Source organism: Poecilia reticulata, linkage group LG16 (genome assembly GCF_000633615.1).
Source record: "Poecilia reticulata strain Guanapo linkage group LG16, Guppy_female_1.0+MT, whole genome shotgun sequence".
NCBI lineage: Eukaryota > Metazoa > Chordata > Actinopteri > Cyprinodontiformes > Poeciliidae > Poecilia > Poecilia reticulata.
The window spans coordinates 17387250-17403926 of record NC_024346.1 but is presented as its reverse complement, the minus strand read 5'-3'; the positions used below and the strand labels follow the sequence as shown (position 1 = coordinate 17403926).

At 39.2% G+C, this 16677-nt stretch overlaps 2 protein-coding genes across 5 annotated transcripts in view; one reads left to right on the top strand and one right to left on the bottom strand.

Annotated features, from left to right (window-relative positions):
• Positions 1-510: 510 nt before the first annotated feature.
• On the bottom strand, positions 511-8859 carry ccdc12 (coiled-coil domain containing 12). Its single transcript, XM_008432564.2, has 7 exons — positions 8644-8859; positions 5973-6046; positions 2319-2398; positions 2176-2237; positions 2059-2093; positions 1549-1625; positions 511-1048 (listed from the first exon to the last, which is right to left on the bottom strand). The coding sequence occupies exons 1-7, from the start codon at positions 8842-8844 to the stop codon at positions 969-971; spliced, it is 609 nt and encodes a 202-aa protein (XP_008430786.1). The 5' UTR covers positions 8845-8859; the 3' UTR covers positions 511-968.
• Positions 8860-10335: 1476 nt separating this feature from the next.
• The window catches only part of nbeal2 (neurobeachin-like 2), a 43572-nt gene continuing 37230 nt past the window's right edge, over positions 10336-16677 (top strand). For all 4 annotated transcript variants that reach the window (XM_008432570.2, XM_008432568.2, XM_008432567.2 and 1 more), the window contains exon 1: positions 10336-10922. In XM_008432570.2, coding sequence (XP_008430792.1) covers positions 10848-10922 — 75 coding nt within the window. In that variant the 5' untranslated portion in view covers positions 10336-10847. The remainder of the gene's footprint in view (positions 10923-16677) is intronic.

Sequence of the window (16677 nt, the reverse complement as noted above, 5' to 3'; positions counted from 1 at the left end):
GTATTTCAGTGGTAGAGAGTGAATCTTCAGGTAAATTTCTGAATAAATGTGTACAGTAATTAAAATGTGTCTGTGTGTTCAGAAATGAGTGATTAGTAAAAAATGTAGCAAAACTCCAAAAAATATGTACACTTTGCCACTTTTTCATTATAGTTGTGTTTAAGTTTTTTGTATCAATATTCTCATTTTATTGTATATTTACTTTTAAACCAGGGAATATTATTTCTGTTTCTTTTCCCTCAATTTCTTTTTTTTTTATGTATAAACAATATTTTAAATGTTAGACATTTTCCATCAGGTATTAAATGCGGAAACTGGAAAAACTGAAAAGATGAACGGATGGATAAACAGACGTATGATCAAGTTCAGTTATTTACTGGCTGGATGGACACAGATGGATGAAGAAATAGAAACATAGATGGACACATCAATAGAAGAATGAATGGAAAAGATGAATGAATAGGCAGATTAATGAAATGATAGATTAATGAAAGAATGGACTGATGGATGGATGGATACTTGGATAATTAAACTTTTCTATGTAAATATTTAATTAAACAGCATAAAGGCGGTCGGGTTGGAATGAATCAGTGTGAGTCAGATCTCCAACACACAATGAGAGACAGAGAATGAATGAAGCCTAAAAATAACATTTTCCTTTTTGCTCTTCTTCCTTCTTATTAATTTAGACTTTGGGAGAAGTACGAGTTCAAGTCTAGCTTTATTTATTTAACAAGGAAATTCAGACATTTTTAAAAAAAACAATCATTTTATTTTAAATGTTTAAAAAAATAATATATAAAATACACCTTCAGGAACCACATATGAAACGCATGACTCATAGGAAGGTGAGGAAAAGATAACATCCAACCCTCTCCTCTGCAGGATGAAACCAATACGTACAGCTCACATTTGAAAGCACAGTGAACTGAGGACGTTCCCGTTTGTTTCCCCGTTGCATCACATATTCAGTCCGAGTCTCCCTCCTCCACTCCCACAGCTCCCACCGCAGCAGCCAGCTCCTCCTCGCTGCCTCGCAGCCGATCCCCTGGACAGAAACACACAGGCGATCCCTCACAGTCAGTCTGATCCGCCATTGATTCATTCATCAAAACAAGAACATCAGACCACAGGTCCCATTAAACACAGTGTGGTTATGCTTTTTTTATGTGAGAAAATAGATGAGCAGAATTTCATCATTCACGGTGTCTGAATTTAAAACTAGAAAATATTTATTTACAACAACAGTATCTCAGCTATTGCAGCACATGCTAACTCTAAAACATGTCCTCTTGAAGCTTTTTAAGTACAAGTGAGAAGTGTTGTATTTAAAATACTGGAAAATTAAAAATCAGTATCGTTTTTCCCTGACAGAATCCATCTATTTTTGGACTGCTGCTCACCTATCAGACATCTGAGGTTATCAGAGTCCTTCATAACGTCTGGGAGTCACAGAGCAATTAGCCTAATAATTCACAGTCCTCCCAAACATGGTTATCTTTGCAACATCCTGCGATAAAGAGCACAAACAAAGTGGCTGATACTAACGGATGAGCTCGGCGATGGCTCTCTGCGTTCGCCTTTCCAGCTTTTCCAGTTTCTTTGCCACATCACGCTTCAGATCCCTGATGATTAAAAAATGGAAAACACATGATGAGTTCTTGATGAATTCTTCAAATATACAGTTTCTTTTATCTCTTAAATTTGACCACAAATGACAATTTTAGGGAATAATATTCTGATGCTGCTAAATAAATTAGACTGTAACCCATTGTCTACAAATCCATGTACAGAAAACAAGAAGAAGAAAGTGCTCAGACGAGACTATAATAGAAATTCTTGTGCTGAATGTAAAATGGAAAACTTAATACAGTACTCTCGTATGGTGATGGTGGCGTCATGCTGCAGGGATACTTTTTACGTGTAGCTCATAAAATTATAGTAGAACACAATGAGGTTTATGATTATAATTGGACAAAATGTGAAAAGTTTCAACAGCTAAGGCTATCTTAGTAGATATTGTACAACCTCAATTTAAAACTTTGAAACGGGGCTTACCAGTCTGGCTTCCTTGGTGCAAGATTGGCCAAATCCTAAAGGCAGAAATAAGGTAAATTAGACAACTTAAAATGCTTTGTTAATGTAAAATAGATCTAAACGGAAGTAAGTACTCACCACTTCTTCGATTATGGGCTCAGGATTTGCTGCCTCCAACTGATCTTTTACTTTATCTTCCACTGCAACCAAAGAACATGGTCAGTTTCAGCACAACTCATTTCTGCAGCACCAAAAGCTTGTTTCCAATCCAAACGTCTCACCTGAAGCTGGTTTGGCTTTAGGTACCTGCCTCTCCTTCAGCTCTTCATCTTCCGGAGTGTAATTCCTCAGTTTCAGCTCTCTGAAAACAGAAAAAACAAAGAAAAAAAAACTTTAGTGAACATATTTACAAATGTGACGATCCAGCAGGTGGCAGTGTAGGCAAATTAAAAAAACATAAAGGACCATCTGAAATCCCTGCACAGCTGCACATGTAATGTCTAAAAAAAAAAGTGGGCGGTAAGAGTATAATGCCCCCATTTATACCAGCAAGCTTTTCTGATTAACATGTTCCACCTGCTCCTGGGCACAGAGGGCAGAAAACAGCTGAGGAATTCTTCCCTTGATGCAGAACGGCCGTGTCTTTCACCACGGCTCTGCACAGGGGGATTTCTTGGCGAGCTCAGCCGACGTCTCTGGCGGATCACACCGAGGGGTCCAGAGGCGGAGGTTAACAAGCACGGCACAACAGACTTATCAGCTGCTCGGAGCTCAGCGTGGATTTGGGATGCGCTCTTGATAGATTCATCACACTCGTTCTGTGCGGACGGCCCAATGCCTTGTATGGGTGCGGGTGACAAAGCTAGCTGGCTGACAGAGGACCGTGTGTTTACGCAAACGTGTGTGTGCAGATCAGATGCTTACGAGGCTGGTTGAGTGGTAGAAAAATGTAAACTTTACTTTAACTGTTAAAACAAGCAAAATATGACTGAGTAAAGCACTGTCACTTTAATAAAAATAAAAATGTCGTATGCAAGCCAGCATGATCAAACACTTCCCTTGCATTACATCTCTCTCTACAACTGACCAGGGATCAGCTGAGTACATGTATTCAGTTACAGCTTCAACACCTTTTCTGTCATACTGCTTTAAATGATAGATCAAAGCAAAGGAAAGCTTTCTGCAACTTTACGACACAGAGTAGGATAGTGCTCCCCTCCCCTCCCACACCTGTTGCTGCCAAAGTTAACTGGAGTTTAAATTGTTGTTTGAATATCATCCCTTAAAACTCTACAGCCATGTGTGGGAACAAAAATGCAAATGATAGATTAGATACAATTTTATAACCCGATCCAGACGAATGCAGGGACAACCAGAGGACTGGGAAAACTGGTTTTTAATATTCATCCAGCCGGGTGTCCGGCTATCCAAAAAGGGGCTGGTCAAAGAAGGAAACCCAACATTTACCCTGCGACACTCTTCAGCGGATCCTGGGAGATCTTGAGAAACGGCAAACCAGGACGAACACAAACTTATTCCAGTGAGTTCTGGGGTCGAGTCTGGGGTCTCCTTCTGGTGGGACATGCCTGGAAAATCTCCAAAGGGTTGGGTCCAGGAAGTATCCTGATAAAAGCAACTCTACTGATGTTGTTCCAGCCGCTCCATTCTGAGATCCTCACATTATGCTAAGACTGAGCCAAAGATCAGGCTCATTTCAAACACTTCTACCCAGAACCTCAATCTTTTAGTCTTTAGGTGACGTTTTATAGCTTCATGGTTTGAATCAGCTCCCATATAAAATTTTTGTTTTTCCATATCAAGACTAAACATGGACTTATATGAGTTGACATCGTGGAGTGCTAACTCTAACATATTATCTATTGTTGTTAACATATACAGTATTTATCATTTTGGTTTTGATTCATAGAATTCAGCAATAATATAGAATAAAGTTCGCCAGTAGTTTTAAGTAAATATGCTTATTTGTACTATTACTATTTTTGTCGTTCTCATATTTAAAGAGAAACACAGGACTCTTAGCTTGCTAACTGTGGTTGCTTGTGGCAGCTGCTTAATTTCCACTGTTTGCGCTTTTTCTTGTGATGTAGGAAAAACCGTAGTAGATTACATTCAGCCAGCTGACTGACTGTGTGCAGCAACAGGTATGGTTGGGGTTGTGTTACTCCATGCTCCAAACAACAGCAGAAAACTTGGGTTCCTTTCTCTGGTATTTCATTAAAAGAAAATTAAGTCATAGAAACACCATGATAGAAAATATTTTGCAGTTTTAAAATGTTTTTTAAAACCTCAATATATCTGGTTAAATGGTAAAAGGACTGAATTTATATTCACAGTTTGGGGTTAAGGTGCCTTTGCCCAGGGAAGCAGGAATCGAACCTACAACCTTCCGATCACTGACTAAATTTCATTCTCATCTCTGTGGAGAGCAGCTTAGACAACTGCAACAAATTCAATAGGTAAAGTTGCAAATTCTTGCATTTATTTTGATAAACCTGCGAACAGAAACCTGAACCTTTTAGTATGCCACTGAAGGTCAGAAGGTCGTCCACATTGTTAAGAACCACCCTGTTGTGTCCATTAATATTTAAGCTGAATTTTACACCATCTCCATCACTATTAAGTCCTTTTTCCCTCCCACACCTGAAAATAAACACACAGCAAGAGATCCAGAGGAAAAATTATGTTTCAACTGCCTCCACCAGCAGAACAAAGAACAGGACAAACAATAGGGGTGTAAATCTTCTGCCCTCAAAGCTTTTTTTTTTTTTTTTTGTCATTAGCCGTCACCAAGTTCAAATGCTTCTAAACGCTGAGGTGTGTGTTTACACATTTTCCACCTCAAGCAGACGGAGGCATCAAAGTGAAACAGTGATAAATTCGGAGCATGAGCCGAGAGGGGCTCTCTCTAAATGTTTAGAGAAAACTCTTGCTGAGGAGATAGGGCAGCAGGAGTGCTCAAGTGTTTACAATAATGTCAGGCCAGCATACACTCAGCTACTTTACTTTAACGCACAACACGGCAAGCATGAACATGAAACGGAAAGATTTCAAAGGCGTTCAAAGTTCCTTGAATGTAATTCGTCAACAGGAGGAACTTGGAATCTGCTTGCCCATCTTTCTCAATAAAAGAACTGAAGTTTTAGCCACACCTAACATGATGAAACAGGAAAAGCTGCAAGGCATAGTTGGTGCATCTCGTGGATTAGACTTGGAACAAAATGTTAGAAAGCAAAGAGGCAGAAACCTCGAAGGGACAAGAAGAATTTTTTTTTTTTTTCAAACCAACCTGCTTTCGCAACTCGATCTCCTATGAAACTTTAATGCTGATAACAAGATACATTACACTCACAGCATATTGCAGACCAGTGTCACTGTTTGCAAAATAAGGTTCTGAAACCCCAGAATATATTTGACACTCTTTACACCCAAACACTAAAGATGTTTGTAAGCCCAGAGGCTATTTTCACCCTGGAGGAGAGACCTGTCTTGTTGGACTGGAGGAAAAGCTACGGCACTCCCTCAGGTGCCTTAGAGCAAAGTCATTAAATATAAACAATGGAAAAAAAAAAAAAAAAAAAAGGTCCTGTAGGACAGGAAAGATGGCTGCTCCCTCCTACCGACTGCTAGTATGAAGTTGAGCGAGCTGCACAATATTTGAGCTGCTAATGGCTCCAGGCTGTGTGGAAGCCCAGTGTAAACATCCAATCTCACAACCTGCACACACACACAGACAGACATGCAGCGGCGAGGCGATTAAAGCGCAGATAAATGCTCTGATCTTGCACATCGAGCTTAGTTTCAGTTCCGTTTGTGTGTAAACTGTAGAGCAAAGAAGAAGCAAACACTGAAGAAAGAGCAATATGCAAACAAAATAAACAAATCATGAGCATCTCTGCAGAGAGAGGAGATCCAACCTGTGCTTTTCTTCGAGGGTCTCCTCCAGTGCCGCCTTTTTGCTCTCCGGTTCCTCATCTTCCTGCTCTCGTCCCTGCAGATGCATCAGCACAGAAGGACCACATTAGCAAATAGCATTATAGCAGCACAAAGGAAAATAAGAATCACTGCATTCAGCCAGAAAAAAAATAAGAAACTTTTCAGTTTTTTTTTTAAGAACATATATGAATCACCCTAGTTTAGGTCTGTCACAGGAGACCCACAGAACCATCATTTGCATAGACAAACATAATTACGAGTGTTTGTAATGTCCTGTGATTTGGGAGTCAAATGACACATTTACATTTTGAACTTTATTGCTTAAAGTCCTGACCTGTTCAGAAGTTCCTGTGGGGGAAAAAAAATTGATAAATCTGGAAATTTGGATGTTTTATGTACTGGTGTGGGGGGGAGGGGAGAAGCAAATGTATTGCCTGCACAAAATCTATCCACATGTACGGTAATCAAGTGAGACAAATTACAAAACTCATTTGCAAAAATTAAAAAGCAAGCCCCCTCCACCTCTCAAATATATTGACCTAAATTTCAAAGTTTGCAAAAAGGAAATCAAACCCCTCCCCGGCTCTTATTTTCCTGAAGAGGCTTCCTGTCCACCTGCTAGAACAATTCAGGGCAGTGACTTCTAACTCAAGTGCTTCACAGAAGGACAACAACTGCAGACTGGAGGAATGTCAACAAAACATTTATCAACCATTGCAATATCACAGGATCTTATGAAAAGAGAGGATGAGGAGGGGGGAGATGGGGTGGCACATTGAATACGGTTTCTGCAAAAATCCCTTTGTGGAACATGCAGACGACCATCATAGTGGAGCAAATGTTTCAACACAGACTGTAACCCCAACGAGGACCCGAAAATCATCTTTGCTTCAAACAGATCCCACTCAGAGGTGAAGTGGAGGAAAAATATTAAGCCCACCCAGTGAAGTGAACCGAGAACAAGTCTCCGTGGTTACTTCTGCTACCGACCATTTACCTCCGGAGGTGGAGCAGGATCTAGAAATGCAATCAAACCTACTTATCCTGCTTAAGGTTGCAGGTCAGAAAATCAATATGCAAACAAAACAGTCGTTTATTACCACAGCCATATTTGATTTGAATATTAGGTTTGTGACTAACTCTTGTCCTTTATTCTTGGAATGACTTATTGTCCTGTTGATTTTCTAACGCAATATTTTATGTTTTAATTCAAATATGCAAAACAAATGGGAAAGATTATTACAGTTATAGTAACGATTATTATTTTCTATGTTGTTTTTTTCTCTGGGAAGAGATAGATAAATGCCAATAGTCCAACTCATGTTGTGAGCACAGTGGTAACTGGAAAAGTTTGTATTTAGTGAAGTTGTAACTGAATCGGTGCCTAAAATGTTTGGGTATGTGAATGAAACAGAATAAATTGTTTTCCACTGAGATACAACTTTTGAGTTAAAAAAAAAATGACATTTAGTTCCATAAACCAATGCAAGACTTCAGAAAACATACGTAGCTTCATCTATTTAAAGCAGTATAATCACATTATTACATTCCTCTGTAAAAGGGCGCAGCACTAATGGAAAAACATAGACATATTTCTCATCCACTGTGAGCCTAATGTCAACTTGCTTGTTTTCCATGCCCGTTTAAATATTTGTTCTTCTTTTAAAACATTTTTTATTTATTTTTTCTCTATTGCAAGGACTTTAAAGTTGGGGTCAGAAGGCATTTATAGACTTTAGATTACATTAATTTATATTTATGTAGGACTGGGTGATGAATTGATTTTATAAATTTATCAAATTTTCTGGGGTTTTTTCCCACCAATCCATTCTTTGAGTTTTTGTAATGTATATCATCTCGCCCAGGGCGTTTTACAGGTGGTATTTATTTTCGACTCAAAATTCAGGTTTACTTTCAGTAGGGGTCATTAAAATAAAATCAGATTTAGCTATTTATTAGATTACATACATCCAGGTAGAATCCAATTACAAATATGTTGACTTCTAAAGGAAACTAGTTGGATTAGATTTTATTTGAGGGTATCGGGTAAAGGGAAATGGGGGAAAACTGCTTGCCTCGCAGATTTTTATTTGCAAAACAAAAATACAAGGGACTGTCTTGACTAAGGCTTTGCAGTCTAGTATTAAATGAACGATGCAATAGGACCTGTCACAAATTTAATGTGATCAAATACATTGTATCATTTAATCTACTGGAGTTTAATATGATCTTTCTCAAGCGAACATCAGGTTTTCAATGTTGTGGCCGAAAAACGTTAATACAGGTGCAACATAAAGCAATGTGCACGGACAAAGCAACCTTCAGTCTAATCATCAAGCATATAGAGGTAAGAACATAAAACATTTAGCTTAGCTAATCAGCACTGCAAAAATGATCAAATATGCCACACAACGACTATTACAAAATCAAATTTGACTTGATCTCATCTTAATTTAATATCTAAACAACCATACAAACACACACACAATGTATTTGAATAAAATGGGATAATTTTTCAATTCCTTTCCTCAACTCATTGGCTAACGTTAGCCTGAAGCTAAGTTTGCTAACGTTACCTAGCTTAAAAAAGTACGATTTGTTTAACTGTGTTCAAATTCTCAAATATTATTCCAAGCTAGAAGAGTGACTTACGTGAAGTTTTTTGTCCCTCAGCGCTTTGAGTCTCTCTTTTCTCTTCAGAGCCTGTTCCTGCAGCGACCCGACGTTTTTCTCCATGTTTATCTCTCCACACGCCGCTCGACTCCCTCTGACATCCGTTAGCAGACCCTGCCACAGCAGGGCGTAAAATCGCCCGTCGAGCGCTTCAACTTGGATGGTCTGTTGCCCGCTCATGTGACTTTGTTTTGAAAACAAATGTGCCCCCAATTAACAACGAAACCATTGTAATTTTTGCATCTTCGTAAAATAACAAAAGAGGTATTGTCTTGAAAAAAAAAAACAACAACACACATTTATTAATGTATATAATATTTGCATTTGTAATATTTTGCGTAGATGACAAGTTATTTTTCTCAAATTGTTTATTATTCAATTACATTTTACAAATGCTCTATATATAGGTTCAAGTTCATGTAAGCAAATATTATCGCCTCACGGTAACGTTTGCTGATGGTCACAGTGTCAGGTCTTGTTAAGGAATGTAGGCCATTGCCATAGTAATTCAGCTTCCTCGAGCTGCACTGGGTCCGAGTTTCTGGTGATTAACATTAGCGTGTTACAACACAACCCTGTCATGGTGATGTTGAAAAACCCAGAAGGATAACCTCAGGGGAAAAAAAACAAGCTCAAGGTCAGTCAGTAAATAAATAAACTCCAGTTCCAAAGTAGATTCACAGTTTAACAAAACAAAATATCAAAATAAAATAATATAACACATTTTATTTACTTTGGGTATCTTCCATGGATCACTACACTAAATGTGTTGCACAAGCAACACAAAGAAATGGTTCAGTAAAGCCGCTGAAAGATGCTCTAGTCAGAAATAGAAAACAAACCTATGCAAACATTTTTTTTCTTTTTTTTTTTTATAAATATAAACCTGAAAGGTGTGGCATGCTTTTTTAACCATCTCCTCTGACTCAATACATTGTGCAACTACCTTTTGCTACAATTAAAGCTGCAAAGCTTTTGCTTTATGCCTCTACCAGTGCTGAACATATAGGAAGTGACGTCTTTTCCTTTTTTCTTCTCTCTTTGCAATTACTTGCAAGGAAGTTATTTTGTAAACAAGACAAATATATGGTTTTAGCTAAACTATGGATTGGTGAGAGTAATGGGGATTGATTTCAAACACATGCCACACTTTTCAGAACTTTAAAATGAAACATTTTCAGAACATGTCGTCTCCTTCTACTTCACTTTGTGTTAGTCTTCCACAGATTTATTGTGACCTCCTACCATTTATTCAAAGTAAAATGCACCCTCTACCTAATCCACGCTTTAGAACCTTTAATTTCATCCTTTAGCAGTGCACGGCAATTATCTCTTTGCTTCTTCATTTTTATTTCTAGATTATTTTATGAGTGGCATTTCCCACCCCACAAATGCATCTGCTGTTTATTACAGTTTTGTTTAATACAACATAATAAGCAATAAGGAACCATTACAAGTTGATAATGGAGTCTGAAGTTCAGCTGTTGGCTGTTTATTGTGCAAAAACACACGCACAAATGTCCCTGATTCTTTCTACTGCGAAGAATTTGCTTTTATATTTCTATTTTCCTTTTTGGAACACGTAGACTTGTCTTCTGCTGATGTTTGGCAGTGTTTGGTTAAGCCCGTGTTTATTCGTGCATGTGTCTTTAAGAATATCAGTCTACCTGTGAGCATGATCTCCAGTCAACTTCCCAGTGAATTTATGGTCTTGTTAACAGTAGTTGATGATCAGTCGCTGCTTGTCCGCCCTCTGAAAGCAGCGGGCAGCGCTCTCGTTTTTTGAGTCCCGAGTGGATGGCATCTCTCGCTTCTTCCGTGGGAGCCCACTCCAGCAGGATTCATACAGCAACAAGCTCGCTGTAACTGCGGACATACATGGGTGTTTCTCCGGGCGTGGATTTCCACGCATTTTCCTCCCCTGTGCTTGCACAGTTTCGGCAAGTGATCGAATCGGCGACTTGGTGTTTTTTTCCGCGTTTTCTGATAACTTTGCGTGTGGACACTGAGAGCTGTTTTTCAATATCTTATTTTATCCTTCGGATTTGTGTACCTCTGTTGGACATTTGCAGGAATGGTTGGCAGGAGCGCGCCGCGTCCCCCTGCCTTTAGGAAGCAACTTCAGACAGACGCCGCTCGCATGATTCTTTGAAAGACAAGAGAGAAATATACACACGGAGGTGATGAGCAACCACAGAGGCGGCGGAATGGCATCGAAGGAAAGGCTGTACGAGCTGTGGATGTTGTATTACACAAAGGTGAGTGCGAGTGCGGAAGAGCCGACGATGACACCTGTTGTTGTTGTTGTTGCTCCTCTGCCCGAACTTCAGAGTTATTCAGAGCCGATAAACGCGAAGCAATCAGGCCTGTGAGCCCCAATGGTTAGTTGTCAGGCTTATATGAGGAAATCGCTTCTTTTTCGCCTGCTCGCCTATAAGCAGCGTTTATTTACCTTGTGACTTTGGTTGCGTTGTGTTAAACCGAACAAGTATCGTGTGTCGTTTTCGTACATTTCCGAGACTTTTCACCTGTAGTCACGAATAAACTGCTACTGAAACACTTCTTAAAGTTAATTAGATCATGTACCTGTGATGCAGGTGTTTCTGGGACTACTTCCTGTTCCTGTTCCTACCTGGCTGCCTGTCTTCCTCACTGAGACATGTTGTAGCAGTATGACAATGTTCTTAAAAATGGGATGCAAGGGTTATTTTTTTTAGTGGAATTTTTGTACCGACGAATTACTAGCTAAAATGTAAAGTTAGTTAGCTATAATATAGGCTCAGTACATGATCTGATAATTCAGAGTTGCCAGCTTTAGTTGTAAAACAGGGATAGCTTAGCAGAGTGAAGGGTGATGCTAATAATTCAGTTTCCATATCATGGCTTTCTGTGTTTTTATTACTTGGAGATATTTCCCAACAGTCAAAGCTGTACTTTTATTTGTAGAAGCCTTCTTTCTGCCAGCTGTCTGGCACCATGCAGCAACAGGTGGGGAGGGGCTGCACCGTGTTATACTATTCTCCATCACTCTAGCACTTCAGCAGCTTTCTGTGTGGAGTTCTAACTACGGATGTTTCCTCTGGTACTCCATGGATGTTAGGTTAATTGTTCTCTCTAAACTGCCTTCAGTTGTTAGTGTCTGCTTGCATACTTGTCCCATTTTGTCCTGGTGTTGCCCTGCGATGATGACTGCTAGAGATGGTTACCAGGACAATGCCAACACCCCAATCCTGCTTGTAATAAGTTAGAATAGAAACTGAATAGATGGTATAACTCGGTACAGGTAATTAGCTCATGACTCATGGGGTTAACAGTTCATCAGGAACATTTACATCTGAAGTTAGAACTTGATCTTAACCAGTTTAAAAAGTTACCAGAGTAAAAATGTAATGCTTGCGTAGATCTATCCTTCAACTTGCCTCTAATTGGTACCAATTAAGATCCGTCTCTGTTTTCCCCCTTTAATGAAATGACTCACTCAACAAACTTGCGAAATCTTGGTCTGTTGTACTACAATTTTAAGCTCGGCAGTAAGTATGACTGGAAAACCTTTACTCCAGTAGTAGTTGTTATAAAAAGTTTGACAGCCTCTGCATTCGTGGATAAATTAGGCATATAACTCGTTTAACTCCACACTAGATCATCATTTATTACTCTACCCTCATGTTTATACGTTTTCTTGAAACCTAGATTCTGAATAATGATTTCTGCTTAGCTTGGCTCTGAATGGGAAGTGACTCATTTATTATTATTTCATGTCTTAGCAATCTGCTTCTTTGCCTGAGGACAGCCCTGCACTCTCTCGCTTTACAGCCTCTCTTCACAGCAGATCTGAGTTTTGACAATTAATACATTTCATTAAGATTCTTTTTTTTTATCTCTAGTTTCATCAGGCCTAATCACAGCCTATGCTCCAAATTCATTTGAGAAGACGGCAGTTAAATGTGGAAAATCAAAAGTTAGGCATGTTCACTACAGTAGTAAACTCTTTTATTATGGTATTTACTCAAATATTTAAAACAAAACTGCAATTTAAGCTCTGATTTCTTTAATTTAAAACTATTTGCCCTTCAGCGTACAGTTAGATGTTTGTTGCTTTAATGAGTTCAGTTTCAGCACCTTCACTGTCAACAATTATCCTGTCTATTAGTAAGAATAAAATAGTCTCTCCTACCAGCTGGCCAGCAGGGCACCATAAATCTCGATTCAGGTAACCAGCCCACGCCTATCAGAGCTTTGGTGTATGACTTCTTGCACAACATATTATCAAATGAGTCATCTTAATCATTTTTGGCTGATCCCAGAGGATTTCTTTTTTTTCTAATCTACTCTTTTATTTCCCTCTCTGAGTTTCTGCTGCATAGACAGCTGTACATGTGCCGAGCTTTCTGTTTGTGCAAGAAACACAACAGCTTGTAATCTGCACTGCTGTCTTGGTCTGTTGCTAGAAAGAATCAGGGTTAAAGCGTGTGTTTGTGGTGTTTGGTGCCGAGGAGTTACAGTGAAACTCCTCTGAGTGAGAGTTGTTTAGCATCTCTCTCTCTCTCTGTGTGTATGTGTGTGAGACCACTTCCTTATTAAGGTGAGTCTTGGCTGTTTGTCACTTTCCTCTCTCCCTGTTATAAATGAAAAGAAATGGCTAATAATGGTCCTTTTAAAACCGAAAATCAACACTTGTTCTCTTCAGTGTTGGTTTTTCATCTACTCAGGTGGTTGAGGTAAAGGGTATAACTCATGTCTGATGCAACCTCTTTACGTGATTCACACAGCGTAGAGACACAAGAGGCTGCAGAGAAGCAGCAGAACTGATTCCCCAGCCTCTCCTTTAGAGCCTACCACACCATTGTGTTTAGTGCTTTTGTTATCTGCCTGTTAGGTGAGTTGGCACAGACAATCATTTTTCAACTGGACACATCCCTTTGCTGACTCACAGGTCTGGTTCGTCACACATCAAGGAGAGATTTGACTGTAGTCAATAAGTTGAGCTGCACAGCAAACCCGGCCTTTGTTGAGTCTTTTATTGAAACCATCGACGAACCCTCAGCGGCTTCGCGCAGAGTCCCCACGGATGACCTGCTTTATTTGTTTTAGATGCACAATTTCAGCCGTTTGTCTCTTCAGGTTTTCTTGAATTTCTCTCTAGTGGTTTAGGACGTGAAGGCTCTCAGCCTTCACGTACTTGCAATGAAACTCAATTAAAAAAAGCCCAACTTGCACAGGCTTGTCATTGAAAAAAAAAAAAAGAGCTCAGTTTCCTTCAATTGTGTAAGAAATCACACACCCCTCTAAGGACTTTCTAGATCACCAACTTCTGTGGATTGTTTGAAAGACGCTCTGATGCAACGAGAGAATTTTTTCCATAAAAGTGGTGCTGAAAAACAAATGATCTCTATTGATAGTTTCCTTAATGTCTGCTTTTCTTTCTTTTTTTTAAGCCTCCCACTTTCTTTATCATCCCATGCATCCTTCACATACTTTAGGTCAATAAATAACTCAGGGGCCACTGTAAAGATATGGTGTTTACACTCTAAATGCTTATTGAGTTTTTCCTGGGTTTTGCAGTTGAGTGCCAAACGAACCTATGGTTGTGTTAACAGACCCTCATAGCAGAGCCAGGCTTCAGTTCTTGTTTTTAATCGTGCTGGGTTAAAACCAGCCCTGCTGGCATTGCTTCAGGAGTTTTAATCTAATTTATAATGCTAGTTTTTATGCCTTACAGGCAAAGAAAAGGCAGATCAAATTGTGACAAACTTAACCTTCTCAGATTGTGCATAAAGAAGTGTTAATATGGGCTTCTTAAGAAAGTTGGCTTTATTTAAAGGTATATAGGTGATGATTATGCCTTACTTTGTGCTGGACTGACATAAAAGTCTTAACAAAATACATCTTTGTTATTGTAATGCAGCAAAATATGAAAGGTTCAGGAACTTTTGCAAGTCACTGTTGATGATCATTCCAGTTCCTCTATAGAGGAAATGAATTATTGTTGCTATTTTTATCAGTCAAAGTCAGTTAGGAAAATTACGTATCCATTTTTATATGACCTTTCAAGTAAAGCTATAAACTTCGTCCCATTTTACCAAGCTTAGATGAGCTTTGCCCCGTTGGTAGTTGCAACCGAACAAAACTCAGCCTTATCTGCTGGTCTTTATCTGTTGGTAATTTATTTTTGAGCTGTTATTGGCTGATGCCTTCACGTTATGTTGCACATCCTTAGTTTAACCCAGACAACTCCTTACCAAACAATCATTCACCTTTAGAGTTTACTTGTAAATAAGCTCAAGATGTTTGGGATTTTCACTGAGAAAATGACCCGGAAACAACACTGAAACGGAGCCCTCCAGATGTCCATAGGATGAGAATAAAGAACAAATAAGCGTCTTTCCTAACAATTAGTGGCAATCCAAAAGATTTCCTGCTCGCACAAAAACAATCTGTGATTATTGTGTGATCTCTTACTTGAGGGGACTAATTAAAGCCCTTAGAGGCAAAGCCAGACCACAGCGACATCCCGACTGCCTCTCATCGGCACAGCTGTGAAACCATCCCCCTCGGATCGCTCCGGGATCTGAACAAATGACATTACTTATCTGGCCGTGTTCACCTGATTCTGAATGTGACCTGCAGCAGCAGCAACCATTCCTGCAACTTTTGATGAAAGTTGTGTGATCGAATCCCTGCCACCCCACCCCACTCCTCCCCCGGCACCCACCATGAGCCACGGCCTCCTCTGTTTACCAACAGAGCCGCCAACCAGGAAAATCAAAGTCCTCTTTGCTTTCACTTGTGCAGGAAGCCGGAGCGAAGCAGAATGCCAAGCAGCACAGAGAAGCACAGCTGCTTGGCCACGTGCAAAGAAAACTGCTAAATAACACAGCTTGCAGGGTTAGTTTCACATGCCTGTTTTAGGACTTTGGCTTTAATAGCAGTGTTAATAAATATCCCATTAAAATATCTTAATCAAGTGCTTCTTGCTTTGAGTAATGTGAGGGGAAAGAATTGGATACAATGGCAGTAATTTTTCTCTCATGGGAGGCTAATCAATGAGAACTTTGTAAAGGATTTCTTAACGAGTGGAGCCGGTTTTGTTTTACTTCGCATTAGCAAACCGGTCTCACTTCCTATCTGGAATCTCAATTCTTTTTCTTCTTTTCTTTTTAAAATTTTTTTTTATCAGATTTAAAACTACACCCGCACATATTCCAAGTGAACATACAATAAGACGTCCAGGGCAAACTCGGGCCGGAGTAGGAATGTGGCATTGACATAAAACTGGAAAGCCAAGCGTGCCACATGTGGTCATTTGGTGCTTTAGTTGCGTCCCAACATAGTTGTAAGACAATATTTTCCAGACCACAAAGCTTAATCAACTGCATCCTATTTTACTCTCTTAAGGGTGAGGCTTCAGCATGAGCAAATCACAAATGTTGTCATGAAAACTCAAACTCTGTTGTGAGTATCGTTGAGGACTGAATCGTCGCTTCATCCGTTGTCCTTGCCGCTTCCCTTCTCAGATCCCAGATACCTATTTGTCCAGATGCTGGAAAGAAAAACAATGGGCTGTTTAGCAGCTTCCTGTTTTCAGGCAGCGCAACCAGGGAGGAATTACAGTAGCATCTAGCAGAATAATGTAGATTTATCGTCACTTCAAGTTTGTGTACTTCCTTTACTAATATATTTACTTTTAGTTTTTATTAAGAAATTAATTATAGAAATTAAATTCTTAAATGTGTTTGTAGTTCGAGAATTGATTTTACATTTATTATTATATTTTAATTTATTTAATCAACTTGCGTTTCACTGAATATATCAATGTTTGTAATTACATTTAGATTTATTTATTTATTATTTTGTAATTCAAAATTTTATTTCCTTCCTTGTTAACTCATCGGCAGTGTTGCTCCTGCTTTATAAAACAATAGTTTTTCATTTTAAAGTGTGTCGGCATGTATGAGGGGGTGTGTGTTGGGTATATTTCTGTTGAAAATGTGTTTTTAATTTAGATGGGGATTT